The sequence below is a fragment of the Mustelus asterias genome, unplaced genomic scaffold (assembly GCF_964213995.1).
Source record: "Mustelus asterias unplaced genomic scaffold, sMusAst1.hap1.1 HAP1_SCAFFOLD_410, whole genome shotgun sequence".
Classification (NCBI taxonomy): domain Eukaryota; kingdom Metazoa; phylum Chordata; class Chondrichthyes; order Carcharhiniformes; family Triakidae; genus Mustelus; species Mustelus asterias.
In genome coordinates, this window is record NW_027590365.1 from 156,845 (window position 1) to 176,356 (window position 19,512).

The window sequence follows — 19,512 nt, forward strand, 5'->3', positions numbered from 1 at the left end:
TCTAATTTCTTCTTGAAATCACACAATGTTTTGGCCTCAACTATTTTCTGTGATTGTAGATTCTTCCTTTTCAAGTTCAGTGATAATTTTCTATCACCGAATATTCCACTGCACATCTTCCAATTACTCCAGCCAGAGCTAATCTGTTTCTTCATTTCCAAATTTCCATCTCCTCCCATCACTGACCCCAGGAACTTGAAGCTACTCATATTCTTCAAGTCTTCACCCATAATCTTTACACCTTCACTCTGATTCCCTTCCATCATCTCAACTTGACAGGGAGGGAAATCTGCCATTCTTACCTGATCTGTACAGACTTGAAACGTTAACTCTGTTTCTCTTTCCACAGATGCTGCCAAACCTGCTGAGTTTTTCCCAAATTTTCTGTTTTATTTCCGATTTCAAGCATCCACAGTAATTTGCTTTTACTTAATCCAATCTTCTTATTGCATTGACCTTCCTGATATTTTTCTATCATTTGTCTTAAAAAATACCTTTGTGCTCTGTTTCTGCTGATGTTGATAAACTCAATCCCTATCATATGTGTTAATATTCTGGATAAAAGCCAAATAAATTAGCTTTGTGTTGGAACAGCCAGTGTGGTTAATAATTTTAATATCTCTCACACAAGTTAGCTCTTTTTAAAACATCCTCGGTATCCCCAGTCTCCTCCATTCTTGCCAAAGCAACGAGTGTGAGGAGCTCATGGAATCATAGAATCCCTGCAATGTGGAAGGAGGCCATTCGGCCCATTCAGTCTACACCAACTCTCCAACAGAGCATATTACCTCGGCCCTATCCCCATGCATCCATCATGGCCAATACGCCCAACCCACATATCTTTAGACACTAAGTGGCAATTTAGCATGGCCAAGCCACCTAACCTGCACATCTTTGGACTGTGGGAGGAAAGCAGAGCACCCGGAGGAAACCCCCACAGACTTGAGGAGAACGTGCAAACTGCCCACCTGGTCTGGAATTGAACCTGGGTCTCTGGCGCTGTGAGGCAGCAATGCTACCACTCTGCCTCTGTGCTGCCCCATTGTCACTAAGATTGAGACAATCTGATCAGCTGCCTCTGCTGCTTTCCTCCCTTCCACTACCCCGGAAGTTCAAAATTGTTCTGAAGATCTGCCCAGCCCAGGCCTTAAACTGACTTCTTTCTTTAGTTTCTCTCCATCTCCCCTTATCCCTTCAAGAGCTAATCTTGTCCATGAAACCCATCTTCCGTTCTATTCACTCTTTCCCACTAAACTGCCAACCATCCAGAGAGTTCTGGAGGAGGGTACGTTTATGGAGAATGGAAGATGGGGGATCGGTCAGAAGAGCGTTGGAATAGTCAAATCTGACAGTAACAAAGGCAAGATGAGAAGTTCAGCAGCAAATGAACTGAGGCAGGATGGATCTAATTGTCTTACAGAGGTGGAAACAGTAATATTAGAGACGGTGAGAGTATGTAGCCAATAGTTCAACTCAAGGTCAAATAGGAAAGGAAGATTGCAATTGGTCTGGTTCAGCCTGTGGTCAGAGAGGAGGATAGTATCACTGATGAGGGTGACACAGTTTGTGGGGTGCACGGTGGTGGAGTTCATGGACCTGAGTATTAACCCTGCACCTGGAAACTAACTTGTGATTCCCCTGCCAAGGCACCCAGATTGCTCTGTACCTCAGAGTTCTGTTTGTGATATATATAAATGATTTGGAAGAAGATGTACCTAGTCTGATTAGTAAGTTTGCGGACGACACAAAGATTGCTGGAGTTGCGGATAGTGATGAACATTGTCAGAGCATACAGCCGGATATAGATAGGCTGGAAAATTGGGTGGAGAAATGGCAGATGGAATTTAATCCAGATAAATGTGAAGTGATACATTTTGGTAGATCTAATGCAGGGGGGAGCTATACAATAAATGGCAGAACCATCAGGAGTATAGACACGCAGAGGGATCTGGGTGTGCAAGTCCACAGATCCTTAAAGGTGGCAGCACAGGTGGAAAAGGTGGTGAAGAAAGCATATGGCATGCTTGCCTTTATTGGACGGGGCATAGAGTATAAAAGTTAGCATATGATGTTGCAGTTATATCAAACGTTGGTTAGGCCACATTTGGAATAGTGTGTCCAGTTCTGGTCGCCGCACTACCAGAAGGACGTGGAGGCTTTGGAGACAGTGCAGAGAAGGTTTACCAGGATGTTGCCTGGTATGAAGGGTATTCGCTATGAGGTGTGATTCAGTAAACTAGGGTTGTTCTCCCTGGAAAGACGGAGGTTGAGGGGCGACCTAATAGAAGTTTATAACATTATGAAGGGCATCGATAGGGTGAACAGTTGGAAGCTTTTTCCCAGGTCAGAAATGACAAACACAAGGGGTCACAAGTTCAAGGTGAGGGGGGCAAGGTTCAATACAGATATGCGGGGGACGTATTTTACACAGAGGGTGGTGGGGGCCTGGAATGCACTACCAAGCAAGGTGGTTGAGGCAGACACGCTAGGATCATTTAAGACTTATCTAGATAGCCACATGAACAGACTGAGAATAGAGGGATACAAACGGATGGTCTAGTTAGGAACACATGATCGGTGCAGGCTTGGAGGGCCAAAGGGCCTGTTCCTGTGCTGTATTGTTCTTTGTTCTGCAATTCATTTAAATAAGCTGCTGCTTTTTCTGTTCTTTCTGTCTGAGTGGACAAGTTCACATTTTCCCATGTTATACTGGATCACCAGTCTAATACCTGGGAAGGTGTTGTGTTATTAGGAACGGTTGGGCCTGTAGTCATTGGAGTTTAGAAGAATGAGGGGTAATCTTTTTAAGTTTAAATTTTATTTATTAGTGCCACAAGTAGGCTTACGTTAACACTGCAAAGAAGTGACTGTGAAAATCCTCTAGTCGCCACACTCCAGTGCCTGTTTGGGTACACTGAGGGAGAATTTAGTTTGGCCAGTGCACCTAACCAGCACGTCTTTCAGACTGTGGGAGGAAACCGGAGCATCTGGAAGAAACCCACACAGACACGGGGGGAATGTGCAGAATCCGCACAGACAGTGACCTAAGCCGGGTATTGAACCCGGATCCCTGGCGCTGTGAGGCAGCAGTGTTAACCACTGCCACCGTGCTGCCCAAGGTAGCTTGACAGATGAAGAGAGGTTATTTCCCCACATGGGCAGAATGCCAAATATGAAGGGTTTCTCATTTCGAATGGAGATGAGAAATTTCTTCCCTCAGGGGGTCTTTGGAATTTTTTTCCCCAGGGAGCAGTGGAGGCTGCGTCAGGCTGAGTTAGGCAGATTGTTATCTACAAGAGTTATGGCCGACAGGCGGGAACGTGGAGTTAAGGGCACAATCGGATCAACCATCATCTTATTGAATGGAACAGCAGGCTCAATGGGCCGAATGGTCTATTCCTCCTACTTTCCATGATGTTATGGTCTCTGTGTTGAGGACAGGAAGCATTATGTATTGATCTGTCAATCAACATGAATTAGCATCTTCAGGAGGTACAGCAGACTGAGAATGGAGGAAAAATAGACAGAGATTTACAGTTTTGGGGGAATGAGAGGACAGATTGTTCCAGAGAAACTAAAACTGTCTGTTCTGAATTTTTATCCTACACTAATAGTGGTAATTTTTGAGAACTCCTTTTACAGGATATTAGAAGGGGAGAATTTTGAGACAGAAATCTCAAAACAAACATCAAGATCTGAGCCACTCAATTCACTGGGATGTGAAACCATCGGCCATTCTAACATCATTGTGACTGGAAAATCACCGAGACACACACACCTGATTGAGAGTGTTCCAGTGCACTGAGTGTGGAAAGAGCTTTAACCTGTTACACAGTCTGAAACAACATCACAGCATTCACAGCGAGGAGAAACTGTACACGTGTTCCATGTGAGATTTAACTGATTGTTTAACCTGGAGAGTCACAAGGACACCCGCACCATGGAGAAACCGTGGAAATGTGGGGACTGTGAGAAGGGATTCAGGTCCCCGTCTGAGCTGGAAACTCATCGACGCAGCCACACTGGGGAGAGACCATTCATCTGCTCCAAGTGTGGGAAGGGATTTGCTCAGTCGTCCACACTGCTGACACACCAACAGGTTCACAGTCGAGAGAGGCCATTCACCTGCTCTCAATGTGGGAAGGGATTCACTAATCCATCCCTTCTGCTGAGACACCAGCGAGTTCACACTGGGGAGAGGCCGTTCATTTGCTCTGACTGTGGGAAGGGATTTAAAGACTCCTCCACCCTGCTGACACACTGGCGAGTTCACACTGGGGAGCGGCCGTTCACCTGCTCAGAGTGTGAGAAGAGATTTACTCACTCATCCACCCTGCTGACACACCAGCGAGTTCACACCGGGGAGAAGCTGTTCACCTGCACCGTGTGTGGGAAGGGATTCACTCAGTTCTCCAGCCTGCAGACACACCAGTGAATTCACTCTGGGGAGAAACCATTCACCTGCTCCGTGTGTGGGAAGGGATTCACTTGGTCATCCCGCCTGCTGAGACACCAGCGAATTCACAAGTGATGACAGGGGTTGGATTCTGCTGTTATTGCTGCTGTTAATCACATCCAGGACTGAACCATGTTCATTCTGACAGTGGGTGAAATGGCTTCTGCCAATCGTCTGACCTGTTGAAACACAAGTCACACTGGGCAGAAACTATGGGAATGTGGGAAAGGATTCAGTTACCTGTCAGTGCTGGAAATTCATCGACGCAATCACACTGGGGAGAGGCCATTCCCCTGTCCCGACTGTGGGAAGCGATTTACTAGTTCATCTACCTTGCTGACGCACCAGCGAGTTCACACTGGGAAGAGATTTTTTAAATGCCCAGACTGTGAGAAGTGCTTTGGAAGTTCTTGGGACCTGAGGCATCATCAGCTTGTTCACACTGACGAGAGACCGTTCAGATGCTCTCACCATGCGTCACATTCTGATGATTAACCAAACTCACTGCACCAGTGGATTCACACTGGGGAGAGACCATTAACCTGCTCTGAGTGTGGGAAGGGATTCACTTGTTTACCCCACTGCAGACACATCAGGAATCTCTCACTGGGGAGAGACCATTCACTTGTTCTGTGAGTGGGAAAGGATTCACTCAGTCATCCACCCTGCTGAATCACCAGCAAGTTCACACGAGGGAAAGGCCGTTCACCTGCCCTGTGTGTGGGAAGGGATTCACTCAGTTATCCAACTTGCGGACACACCAGCAGGCTCAGATTGGGGACAGGCCATTCACCTGTTCTATGCGGGAGGAGATTTTCTCAGTCATCCACCCTCCTGAGACACCAAGTTCACAAGTAACTACAGTAGTGACTGAACAGAGTTCACTGAGATCTGTTTCAGTTGATATTAATAAATCCCAGCTCCAGTTGGAGTGCTTAATGTTTAAAGAATCAGAGAGTCATAGAATTCCTACTGTGCAGAAGGAGGCCATTCGGCCCATCGAGCCTGCACTGACAACAATCCCACCCAGGTCCTATCCCCGTAAATTCATATATTTACCCTGCTAATCCCCCTGACACTAAGGGGCAATTTAGCATGGCCAATCCACCTAATCCACACACCTTTGGACTGTGGGAGGAAACCGGAGCATCCAGAGGAAAGCCACGCAGACACAGGGAGAACGTGTAGACTCCACACAGTCACCCAAGGCCAGAATTGAACTCGGGTCTCTGGTGCTGTGAGGCAGCAGTGCTAACCACTGTGCCGTCCCTTTTATTATGGATAAAAGTCAAGTAAATCAGCTTTGTGTTAAATGCACAGCGTATTGAATCTTTTGAATATCTCATTTTGAACGGCTCTTCCTCTGTGAGGAGCTCATGGAGCTTCTTTGTCACTAAGATTGAGACAATTTGAACAGCTGCCTCTGCTGCTTCTCTCCCTTCCACTAGTCCACCGGGCCAATCTGTCTCTGACATTCTCCTGTCTTAGATCTGATCTCTCAGCCTTTTCCAGATTCTTTGCAGGGTTTCCTTTTTCTCTCCAGATCGGGTGATTAGTTGAAACCTCGTCCACAGAACACAGACATCAGAGTGAGACTGGGGTGGGGGTGGTGTAAGAGTTGTGGGGGCAGGGCAGAGTTGGTAAGAATTGTGGAAATGCTGGGAGGAACGAGTTGAGAGAGCAGTGAGGGGTGGTGCAGCAGTCACTTGTTCACTGGTCTTTATGACAGAGGCAGTGATGGGGCCTCAGGCCTGAGACTTCATTCTCTGGACACGTGAACCAGCAGCAAGAACACTTGCATGCAGGTCATGGAGCCTCAAAGCAGGACTGTCCAAGCTGAATCTCTGCCCCACAACTACCATTGCTGCCCCAAAGGTCACGACACCAATACCTCAGCCCGTGACCTCACCAGGGAACACAGTTCATGGTTCGGGAGCCCCTGCTGTAAGATCTTGTTAAGATTTTTGTTTGAGTTTTCTGTCTGCAAATCCTCACTCTCTAATATCCTGCAAAAGGAAAGGTTGGACAGACTCAGCTTCTCTGAGCTGGAGTTTAGAAGTGTAAAAGACAACTTGACAGAGCGGATGTGGAGAGAATGTTGCCTATTGTTGGACAATCTAGAACTAGGAGTCACCATATAAAAATGTAGAGTTTTTTATTTAAGACAGAGATTAGGAGACTTTTTTCTCTCTCAATGGATCGTGAGTCGTTTGGAACTCGATTCCTCAAAAGGCAGTAGACGCAGAGTCTTTGCATATTTTCAAAACAGAGGTAGATAGATTCTCGATAATGTCCGGAATTTAATTAATTGTGTTCCTGGCTTCTAAATTAAACATCTGGAGATTGTTAAACATCTGGAGATTGTAACCTTAAGATAGATGTTTCAATGCTTGTTACATTGGTTGCTGCCTGGTAACAAGAGTGGAACCTTCTGTGAGTGTTGGGGGGGTCACCAGATCATTTCAAGGGTCAGTGATCAGTACTTCTTGATGCAGCTTCAGGGAGTTTGATAGCCAAGAAATACCACAGAGATAGGCTGAGGTCCCAGTAAAGTTGAGTCTAAAAAGTTGGAGAAAGACTGTGGGGAGCAGACTTTAAGTAAAGAGGGCCATTGGGGCAAAGGTGTCCCTTTGGAGTAGCGATATTCTGCTTGGCACGACAAGAGATCTCAAAATATGTTTGAAAGCTGGTGTTTGAGTGCACTCCGGAATCCAGGGAGAAAGAATTTCAGGAGCTGAGATTGAAACTCTCTGAGGTGGGCAATTATTAAAAGCATCTGACTGGGGCTAATGTTTAGAGACAATTCCATGGAGAGATATTCAAAGATGCTGTTGGAAAACCCTCATGAGAAAGGTAAAGCTTTCGTGAGATTGGTTGACTCACAGCGGGTCTGATGTCTGGAAAGGTCGTGGAGAAATCCATGGAATTGATTTTGATTGCATCTGTCATTTTATTTTACAGTGTGATGTGTCCGACCACAGTTTGTTAATTCACATGTACCTCATTTACCATGAATGTCAGAGAATAAAATACATATTGTAAATTTTTTACCTCTCCTACCTTGCATAGTAAAGTTTATTTTGTTTGTTCTGAATCTGTGGAATCTTGTGCCTTTATTCATTTGCTAAACATGGGCGGCACGGTGGCACAGTGGTTAGCACTGCTGCCTCACAGTGCCAGGGATCCAGGTTCGATTCCAGCCTTGGGTCACTGTCTGTGTGCAGTTTGCACGTTCTCCCCATGTCTGCGTGGGTTTCCTCCGGGTGTTCTGGTTTCCTCCCATAATCCAAAAATGTGCAGGTTAGGTGGATTGTCCATACTAAATTGCCTCTTAGTGTCAGGGGTCTAGCAGAGCTAGTGGGGTTACGGGGATAGGGCCTGGGTGGGATTGTGATTGGTGTAGACTCGATGGGCCAAATGGCCCCCTTCTGCACTGTAGGGATTCTATAATACTTAAATGTCTTGTCTCAAATATTATCTATTTTAACTGGATTTCTCCTTGTATCCTGGGGTCTGGTCAAGGATCGTAACAATAAATAAGGGGGTGAAAGGATATTGGGGTTGGTGGGTTTATGGAGTTGAGGTTACAATCAGACCAGACATGATCTTATTGAATGACAGACCAGGCTGAGTGGCCGACTCCTGCTCCTAATTCATATATCCGGATATATGTTTTGACATAGCCATGCAATTGATATATATGTATATCACACAGTAAGTGATTAAATATCACTGAATTATGACAGAAGTTGTGTCTGAGTTACATTTACACAGACTCACTCACTCAGTAAGTGATCAGATCTCACTAAACTCTGACACAAGCTGTGACTATCTGAGCTATATTTACACAGACTCACTCAGCAAGTGATCAGATCTCACTTTTAGTTGTAGTGAGCTTTTCACTTAATAAAATGTCCTAAGCAGTTTCACAGAACCATAAGGACATATTGGGTCAGATGATCCAAAGTCTTGGTCAAAGAGATCAGTTCTAAGGAGAGTCTTTCAGGAGGAAAGTGAAGTGGAAAGATGGAGAGGTTCAGGGAGGAAATTCCAGAGTTTGGGGTCCAGGCAGCTGAAAACACGGCTACCAATGGTGGAGTGATTAAAATTCGGGATAAAGGACACCCAGGAATGTAAATTCATCTTCAGTTTATTGTCATTTTCTCCTTCCTTACTCCAGTTTTTTTTCTATTCTCAAACCTTCAGTTGCAAGTCCCAGCTCCTCAAACCTGGCACTGAATTTCCTTTCTCACTGCACTGTGTAATTTCCTGAATTAATCCCTGCTGTCTGTTTTGAATGAATCTATCTCAGTAACGAATGTTGATGTGTTTGCTCCGCACCCACAGGGCTCCATCTGTTTGCTCCGCACCCACAGGGCTCCATCTGTTTGCTCCGCACCCACAGGGCTCCATCTGTTTACTCCGCACCCACAGGGCTCCATCTGTTTGCTCCGCACCCACAGGGCTCCATCTGTTTGCTCCGCACCCACAGGGCTCCATCTGTTTGCTCCGCACCCACAGGGCTCCATCTGTTTGCTCCGCACCCACAGGGCTCCATCTGTTTGCTCCGCACCCACAGGGCTCCATCTGTTTGCTCCGCACCCACAGGGCTCCATCTGTTTGCTCCGCACTCACAGGGCTCCATCTGTTTGAAGCCACAAACAGAAAGGTCCAGTTTGGAGCCAGTGGTATTTTGGCCGGTCCGATGGTAGTGGGTTATCGTTGATATTTGCTTACAAAGTCAGTTTTCTCCTGGAGTTTGACACAAAGCAGCTTTCACAATGATGCAGAGCTCAGCCAATGAGGGAGATCCGGACTCAGCCCCGCCCCTCATTTACTGTGGTTGGAGGACCAGCCGCTCCCGCTTGGTCCTCCAGCCCCGCCCCCTCTTGCTATTGGTTCGGAGCTGCCATCAATCACTCGGGTATTGTGACCTGTCAATGACTGAGCATGCGTCATCCACCCGGCCAGCCTGCGGCAGATAGAACAGTTTCTACAGCGCGGGGGATTGTGGACAATCTGGCTGCCATTACAGATGGACTCTCAGTTAGTCTTTGTTTGAATGTGGGAAAGTGAGGATGAGATCCTACCATAGGTCATCACAGTGGTTAAGACTGCTGTCTCACAGCACCAGGGACCCGTGTTCAATTCAGTCCTTGGGTCATTGTCCGTATGGAGTTTACATATTCTCACCGTGTCTGCGTGCGTTTCCTCTGGATGCTCCGGTTTCCTCCCACAGTCCATAGATGTGCAGGTTAGGTTGATTGGCCATTCTAAATTGAGCCTAGTGTCAGGGGGATTAGCATGGGTAAGTGGGGATAGGGCCTAGTTGGGATTGTGGTCGGTGCAGACTCGATGGGCAGAATGGCCTCCTTCTGCATTGTAGGGATTCTCTGAAAAAGTACATATGCACATACGAATTAGGAGCAGGCCACCCAGCTTTTCGAGGCTATTACATCATTCAATATGATCATGGCTGATCTGATTATAACCCCAACCCCACTTTCCTTCCTCCCCGCCCCCCACCCCCTCCCCCTACCTCACTCTGAAAAATTTCACCATAGGGTACAAAGCCCAAGTTCCAGCTCCGACCATTCACACCGTGTGATGATTGTTCATGTCCATCCTGACAATCAACCTCTGTCAATATGTCAGTAACAAACCCACACACCATTGTTTGCTAGTTTCCCATTTCAAATATTTAATGGAGTCAGGGTAACACCTGGAAAGTGAGAACAATCCCAGTTTATGTGGGTAAGTTTGGCGATCAGCAATTTGGGGTTGATGGCCAATTGTTACAGCACAGAGGATGGCCATTCAGCCCTTTGAGCACACGGTGGGTCTGATGGACAAGATGGGCATGAAGGGATATGAGAGAGAAACTGGGGGAAGATGTGGGTTCAGGGCTCAGACAAGGGGAAACTGGAGAAGCCGTTCAGCCCAATGGGCCAGTGGAAGGGAGGGAAGCAGCAGAGGCAGCTGATCAGATTGTCTCAATCTTAGTGACAGAGAAGCTCCATGAGCTCCTCACACTTTTTGTTGGAGGTGAGGATGGAGGAGACGGGGGAGGGGAGAGACCTTCTGACTTGATGTCGGAGATAGTAAAAAGAGTACAAGCTTATTAGATGCAAAGTTGATTTATTTGACTTTTAGCAAGAGGATCAGCCCCTACAACTAGGGTGGGGTTTACTAACGTCAACAGAAACAGACCCCAATGAACATAATTCAATCCTGAACATGATCAACAGCAAAGTCTGATCACTGTAGTTAATTGTGAACTCGCTGGTATCTCAGCACATGGGATAAATAAGCAAATTCCTTCCCACATTCAAGGCAGGTGGAGGCTCTCCGCACTGTGAAAGTTCTGGTGTACTGTAAGTTGAAATGATTTCTTGGACGCATCCGCAGTGAAAGCACCTGAACGGTATCTGATCAGTATGAACATGTAGATGTTGCAGTTCCCAGGAACATTTATTGTACTTCCCACAGTCCCGGCATTTAAAGGGTTTTGCACAATGTGAAATTACTGGTGAATCGAAGCAGGCAGGATGACTGAGAGAATCCGTTTTCTCATGCAGAGCAGATGGACAGCACCTCCCTAGTGTGAACTCTCTGGTGTTTCAGCAGACTGGATAACTGAGTGAATCTCTTCCCACACTCAGAGCCACATGGATGGTCTCTCCTCAGTGTGAAGTCGCTGGTGTCTCAGCAAGTCATTTGACTGGGTGAATTCCTTCCCACACTGGGAGCAGGTGAATGGTTTCTCCCCAGTGTGAACTCGTTGGTGTCTTACCAGGTGTGATAACTGAGCGAATCCCTTCTCACACACAGTGCAGGGGAATGGCCTCTCCCCTGAGTGAACTCGCTGGTGTCTCTGTAGATGTGGTAACTGAGTGAATTTCTTCCCACAATTGAGGCAGGTGAACGGCCTCTCTCCAGTGTGAACTCGCTGGTGTCGCAGCATGTTGGTGGAATTAATAAAACCCTTCCCACACTCTGAGCAGAGGAAGGGCCTCTCCCCAGTGTGAACCCGTTGGTGTGTCATCAGGTTGCATAACTCAGTGAATCCCTTCCCACACTCGGAGCAGAGGAATGGCCTCTCCCTAGTGTGGACTCGCTGGTGTCTCAGCAGGTTGGTTGACTGGGTAAATCCCTTCCCACACTCGGGACAAGTGAACTGCCTCTTCACATTGCGACCTTGCTGGCGTGTCAGCAGGTTGGATGACTGAGTGAATCCCTTTCCACACCTGGGCAAAGTGAGGAGCCTTTCCCCAGAGTGAGTGCATTGGTGTTCAGTGAGGTCAGACGATCGCATGAACGCAGCCCCACAGTGAGAGCACCTGAATAGTCTCTCGTCAGTGTGAACACATTGATGGGACACCAATTCCACAGAACTTTGAAAACAAGTCCCACTGTCTGGACATTTCAAAGGTCTTTCATCGGTGTCGTCTCGCTCGTCTGTCAGCAGATTAGATAATGGAATGAATCCCTTCCCAGACTCTGTGCAGGTAACTGGACTTTCCTCAATGCAAACTCTGTGGCATCTCTGCTGGCTGGATGACTGAATGACTCCCTTCCCAGACTCAGAGCAGGTAACTGGTCTTCCCTCAGTGCAGGTAACTGAACTTTCCTCAGTGCAGGTAACTGAACTTCCCTCAGTACAGGTAACTGGTCTTCCCTCAGTGCAGGTAACTGAACTTCCCTCAGTGCAGGTAACTGAACTTCCCTCAGTACAGGTAACTGGTCTTCCCTCAGTGCAGGTAACTGAACTTCCCTCAGTACAGGTAACTGAACTTCCCTCAGTACAGGTAACTGAACTTCCCTCAGTACAGGTAACTGAACTTCCCTCAGTACAGGTAACTGAACTTCCCTCAGTACAGGTAACTGAACGTCCCTCAGTACAGGTAACTGAACTTCCCTCAGTGCAGGTAACTGAACGCCCCTCAGTGCAGGTAACTGAACGCCCCTCAGTGCAGGTAACTGAACGTCCCTCAGTGCAGGTAACTGAACTTCCCTCAGTGCAGGTAACTGAACGCCCCTCAGTGCAGGTAACTGAACGCCCCTCAGTGCAGGTAACTGAACGTCCCTCAGTGCAGGTAACTGAACTTCCCTCAGTGCAGGTAACTGAACGTCCCTCAGTACAGGTAACTGAACTTCCCTCAGTGCAGGTAACTGAACGTCCCTCAGTGCAGGTAACTGAACTTTCCTCAGTACAGGTAACTGAACTTCCCTCAGTGCAGGTAACTGAACTTCCCTCAGTGCAGGTAACTGAACTTCCCTCAGTACAGGTAACTGAACGTCCCTCAGTGCAGGTAACTGAACTTCCCTCAGTGCAGGTAACTGAACGTCCCTCAGTGCAGGTAACTGAACTTCCCTCAGTGCAGGTAACTGAACTTCCCTCAGTACAGGTAACTGAACGTCCCTCAGTGCAGGTAACTGAACTTTCCTCAGTGCAGGTAACTGAACTTTCCTCAGTACAGGTAACTGAACTTCCCTCAGTGCAGGTAACTGAACTTCCCTCAGTACAGGTAACTGAACTTTCCTCAGTACAGGTAACTGAACTTCCCTCAGTGCAGGTAACTGAACTTTCCTCAGTACAGGTAACTGAACGTCCCTCAGTGCAGGTAACTGAACTTTCCTCAGTAGAGGTAACTGAACTTTCCTCAGTACAGGTAACTGAACGTCCCTCAGTGCAGGTAACGGGACTTTCCTCAGTGCAGGTAACTGGACTTCCCTCAGTGCAGGTAACTGAACTTCCCTCAGTGCAGGTAACTGAACTTTCCTCAGTGCAGATAACTGAACGTCCCTCAGTGCAGGTAACGGGACTTTCCTCAGTCTGAACTCTCCGGTGTCCCTGCTGGTTGGATGACTGAATGACTCTCTTTCCAGACTCAGTACAGGTAACTGGACTTCCCTCAGTCTGAACTCTCCGGTGTCCTTGCTGGCTGGATGAGATTGTGACTCCCTTCCCAGGCTCGGTGCAGGTCAAAGTTCTTGCTTCAGTGTGAACTCGCTTGTGCCCCTGCCAGCTGGATGAGGTAGTGAATCCCTTCCCACACTCAGAGCAGATAAATAGTCTCTCCCCAGTGTGAATTCTCTGGTGATCCAATAGGTTGGATGACCGAGTGAATCCCTTCCCACACTCAGAGCAGGTAAATGGTCTCTCCCCAGTGTGCACTCGATCGTGTCTGAGCAGGTCATTTGATTGAGTGAACCCCTTTCCACACACAGAGCAGATGAATGGCTTCTCCCCAGTGTGAACTCGTTTGTGTCTCAGTAGGTCATTTGCTTGAGTGAATCCCTTTCCACACTCGGAGCAGGTGAATGGCCTTTCCCCCGTGTGAACTCGCTGGTGTCTTAGCCAGTGGGATAACTGAGTGAATCCCTTCCCACAATCAGAACAGGTAAATGGCCTCTCCCCAGTGTGAATTCGCTGGTGTCTCTGCAGATGGGATGATTGAGTGAATCCCTTCCCACACAGGGAGTATCCCCAGTGTGAACTCGTTGGTGTCTCTGCAGGTTGGATGAATTCATGAATCCTTTGCCACATGCAGGGCAGGTGAAAGGCCTCTCTCCAGTGTGAACTCGCTGGTGTGTCAGCAAATTAGTTGAATTAATGAATCCCTTCCCACATTCCGAGCAGGTGAACAGCCTCTCCCCAGTGTGAGTGTGTTGGTGTGTTAGCAGGCAGGATAACTGAGTGAATCCCTTCCCACACACAGAGCAGGTAAATGGCCTCTCCCCAGTGTGAACTCGCTGGTGTCTGAGAAGGGTAAATGATGGAGTAAATCCTTTCCCACAAACACTGCAAATGAACAGCCTCCCTCCAGTGTGAGCTCGCTGGTGTTTCAAAAGGGCAGATGATTGGCTGAATCTTTGTCCACACACAGAACACGTGTACAGTTTCTCTCCACTGTGAATGGTGCTTTTTCCTTCCATGTTGAAAGTCCTATGATATTCAGGTTATGACAAATTGGACGATTCTCAGATTCTGGTGTGATGTTTGATTTGAGTTTTCCGCTTGTAAATCCTCCTCTTCTACAATCCTGTGATTTAAAACAAAAAAAAGGGAGTGAGAGAGAGTTCACAAAAACATAAAGGCAGGTTGAGAAATTGAGCTGAATGAATGTGGTAATTTGTGGGGCCAGCAGGAGGAAAAAGTGATCATGAAAACTGCTCAATTTTCACAAAAACCCAACTGGTTCACCAATGCCCTTCAGGGAAGGGAGGTGCCAACCAGTGTGGGTCTACACATGACGATTGGATCTATGGGAGGAGAGAGAAAGATGTTGGAGAGGCAGGAGGTGAAGTATAGGGATTTTATTTACCCATCACTAACCAGAACCTTGACAGAATCTTCCAATCCCTCAAACTCCACCCCCAAGAAGGATCAGAGGAGCTGATCTGTGGAGAGAGAACAGAGCCAACATTTCAAACTTTGGCTCCATCTCCACAGATGCTGTCTGACCTGTTGAGATTTTCCAGCTCTTTGTTTTTGTTTCATAATTGGTCAATCTTGTTTCTAAAGTTGGCTCTGTGAGCAATGCCTACAATAAAATACCAGCAAAATATTGCAGCTGCTGGATATCTGAAATAAACACAAAAAATGCTGGAAATACTCAGCAGGTCAGACAGTGGGTAAGATTCCCCGGCCTCCCAGCAGTGTGTTTCCCGCGGACGGGAAAAGACGCGATGTTTGCTAGCAGCAGGATTCTCTGGTCCCACTGCTGTCGATGGGAATTCCCATGAACATCACCCCATGCCAGTGGGATACCCATGGGCGGGGGGTGTGCTGCCAGCAGGTATGCAGAATCCCACGGCATGAATGGCCAGAGAATTCTGGTCAGAATCTGTGGAGAGAGAAACAGAGGAAAGGTGGTAGAGGCAGGAAATCTCACAAGTAAAAAGTATGTCATTGAGTCATAGAGGTTTACAGCATGGAAACAGGAACCTAACTCATCCATGCCGCCCTTTTTTTAAACCACTAAGCTAGTCCCAATTACCCACGTTTGGTCCATATCCCTCTACAGCCATCTTATCCACGTAACTGTCTAAACGCTTTTTAACAGACAAAATTGTACCTGTCTCTACTACTACCTCTGGCAGCTTGTTCCAGACACTCACCACCCTCTGAGTGAAACAAATTGTCCCTCTGGACACTTTTGTATCTCTCCCCTCTCACCTTAAACCTATGCCCTCTAGTTTTACCTTTGGGAAAAGATGTTGACTATCTAGCTGATCTATGCCCCTCATTATTTTATAGACCTCTATAAGGTCACCTCTCAGCCTCCGACACTCCAGAGAAAAAAATCCCAGTCTATCCAGCTCTCCTGATAACTCAAACCATCAAGTCCCATTGGAATCCTAGTAAATCTTTTCTGCACTCTTTTTTGTTTAATGATATCCTTTCTATAATAGGGTGACCAGAACTGTACACAGTATTCCAAGTGTGGCCTTACCAATGTCTTGTACAAATTCAACAAGACGTCCCAACTCCTGTATTCAATGTAGACGGCTTTTGAAACACCACAGCACACGAGGCCATGGATCAAGTGCTGGAAAATGCGAGCTAGCTGTTTGCTGGCTGGCACAGACAGGATCATTCTTTCTGAGCTGTCAGACTCTGAGCAACATTCTCTCCTCCTGCTGACAGGGCTGTCCACGCATGCGCACCGCTGCACACTGCCCCCTCTCAAGATGGCGGCTGTTTAACCAGGGTCTGTAACGGCTGGAAGCAGTGTGATTCCGGACAACCGCGGGGCTGGCCTCGAGCTTCTTATTCGGGGTTTAATGCTTTCACTTGGTATTTATAAAGCTTTTCCGATCACCCCCCTGCGCCCTACGATCGCTCGGACACGCCGCTACCTTACCCGTTGCAGAGACAAGAAAGAAGCAACTTCCTTTCCCGAGCACTCCCAATGCGCATGCTCCAGACAAGGGGCAGTACTGCGCCTGCGCGGTGCTCTCGTGTTGATAGGAGACATTCACCGCCGCTAGCGATGCTGGGTAAACACCCCGCCATTGAACAGAACAAATAGTTTTTTGATTTGATTTATTATTCCCACATGTATTAGTATCCAGTGAAAAGTATTCTTTCTTGCGCTATATAGACAAAGCATATCATACATAGAGAAGGAAAGGAGAGGATGCAGAATGTAGTGTTACAGTCATAGCTAGGATGCAGAGAAGGATCAACTTAAGACAAGGTAGGCCTATTCAAAAGTCTGATGGCAGCAGGGAAGAAGCTGTTCTTGAGTCGGTTGGTATGTGACTGCAGACTTTTGTATCTTTTTCCTGACGGAAGAAGGTGGAAGAGAAGAGAATGTCCGGAGTGCGTGGGGCTATTAATTATGCTGGCTGCTTTGCCAGAAGTGTAGACAGAGTCAATGGATGGGAGACTGGTTTGCGTGATGGATTGAGCTTAATTCACGATCTTTGGTAGTTTCTTGTGGTCTTGGGCAGAGCAGGAGCCATGCCAAGCTGTAATGCAACCAGAAAGAATGACTTCTATGATGCATCTGTAAAAGTTGATGAGAGTCATAGCTGACATGCCAAATTTCCTTAGTCTTCTGAGAAAGTAGAGGAGTTGGTGGGCTTTCTTCACTATAGTGTTGGACCAGGACAGGTTGGTGATCCGATCACCTAAAAACTTGAAGATCTCGACCCTTTCTACGTCGTCCCTGTTGCTGTAGACAGGGGCATATTCTCCTCTACACTTTCTGAAGTCAATGACAATCTTCTTCATTTTGTTGACATTGAGGGAGAGATTATTGTTGCCGCACCAGTTCACCAGATTCTCTATCTCATTCCGGTATTCTGTCTCATCATTGTTTGAGATCCGACCCACCATCCGGTGGTGTCGTCAGCAAACTTGAAAATCGAGTTGGAGGGAAATTTGACCACACAGTCACAGATGTATCAGAAGTGTAATAGGGGGCTGAGAACACAGCCTTGTGGGGCACCGGTGTTGAGGATGATCTTGGAGGAGGTGTTGTTGCCTATCATTACTAATTGTGGTCTATGGGTTGGGAAGTTCAGGATCCAATCGCAGAGGGAGGAGCCGAGGCCCAGGCCACAGAGTTTGGAGATGAGTTTTGTTGGAATAATGTTGTTGAAGGCTGAGCTGTCAATAAATAGGAGTCTGACATCGGTGTGTTTGTTATCTAGGTGTTCCAGGGTTAAGTGCATGGCCAGGGAGATGACGTCTGCTGTGGACCTGCTGCGGTGCGAGGCAAACTGTAGTGGATCCAGGCAGTCTGGGAGGCTGGAATTGATTCGTGCCATGACTAACCTTTCAAAGTATTTCATAATGATGGATATCAGAACCACTGGATGATAGTCATTAAGGCACGCTGCTTGGCTTTTCTTTGGCTTTACTGTGGTTCATTAGCAAACTTGAAAATCGAGTTGGAGAGATTTCTCTTTGATTATAATGTGAAAAACGGGGCTGAAGGACCATTAATAAAATTAGGGAACATAGAAATTAAAATGCAAGGTCCATTATCCAAGTTCAAAGAAGGGGGCTTGGAACTGTCAGAAATCGAGAATCACCAAAACGGTGGAAATAATTCTAAACATCCATGATAGTCACAAATGAACTCACTAATATTTCGGCAGGTATGATTAACAAGTGAATCTCTACCTATACATGGGACAGTGGTTAGCACTGCTGCCTGACAGCACCAGGGGCCCAGGTTCAATTCCTGGCTTGGGTCACTGTCTGTGTGGAGTTTGCATGTTCTCCCTGTGTCTGCGTGGGTTTCCTCTGGGTGCTCTGGTTTCCTCCCACAGTCCAAAAGACGTGCTGATTAGGTGCATTGGCCATTCTAAATTCTCCCTCAGTGCACCTGAACAGGCGCTGGAGTGTGGCGACTAGGGGATTTTCACAGTAACTACATTGCAGTGTTGATGTTAGCCTACTTGTGACACTAATAAACAAACTTTAAACTTGAAACATTTAAACAGCGTCTCTCCCGTAAGAATATGCTGTCCATGCATGAAAGCCTTAATCTGGAGTGTGAACAGTTGGGAAAATAACAAAACGAGCTCACTAACGTGAAATATGTGAGTGGTCTCTCTCCAACAGCTGTTCTGTCAGTAAATGGGATGATCGAGTGCTTCTCTTCCCACATTCAGCTGCTGAGTGGTCAATCTGCTGTGTGACTGTATCATCTGTTCTGAGCTCAGACAGGGAATTCAGTCTTTTTCTACAGGAAATTACTTGCATTTTTATAGCACCTGAACAACAATCAAAACGTTTCAAAGGAGTGTTAACTGTCCCTATATTAAAATAGCTGATTGCTGACATTTTGATAGTCGTGTCTCCAATTTAATCCCAAAACATTGCTGTTATTCCCATATAATCAACACAGAAATGCACAGATTTTACCGACATAAATCAATGGCACTGAAAAATGGTGTAAAACATTCCGTAACAGTGTTGATTGTGAAACTGCAGACCCTTTGGCACCCTCAGCTAGGAAAACACAATAAATGCACTTTGTTTGTATATTCCATGTTTATTACATCGCACATGTATTTTAATCATTTTTTTAGCTAATTGTCTTCAAGACACATTTATTCCAGTACTATTAATGATCGATATTTCATGTCACCCAGTTTTTTTACTGCTCCAGCAGTCAACCAACCTCAGTCTTGTGTTCATGTGTCCTTTCTCACTGCTGTTTCTCTCACTGCTGTTTCCCCTATTGCTTTCTTCCCTAGACTATTTCTAAATCAATTTCCCATTGGCTTTATGTAGCACCATCCTGATCATACAGACAATGTTCCCAGAGTTGTTAAGGATGTAAGATGTTCCAAGCAGTATGATATATACGTTCTATCTGCTATATGTCAGCCAGGTTTGCCAGTCTCTCTGACCTTCTGAAGTTTGTTACTGTTCTCCTCACTGTTTCCTACATCTCCATTTTCCCCAGTCTCTGTCCTCCTGAAGTTTGTTATTAACCTCTCCATCTATATTTCCATTTCTTCCAATCTCTCTGTGTTCTCCTGAAGTTTTATTATCCTCCTCACTATTTCCCGTATATCTGAGTTTT

General features: G+C 46.6%; 1 protein-coding gene across 1 annotated transcript in view; it reads right to left on the reverse strand.

Annotated features, from left to right (window-relative positions):
- Positions 1-19,512, reverse strand: part of LOC144486602 (uncharacterized) — a gene marked incomplete at its 5' end in the record, with an annotated part of 70,233 nt that overhangs the window by 8,844 nt on the left and 41,877 nt on the right. The window contains 2 exon segments of the mRNA XM_078204650.1: positions 13,259-13,505; positions 13,635-13,769. Coding sequence (XP_078060776.1) covers positions 13,259-13,505; positions 13,635-13,769 — 382 coding nt within the window.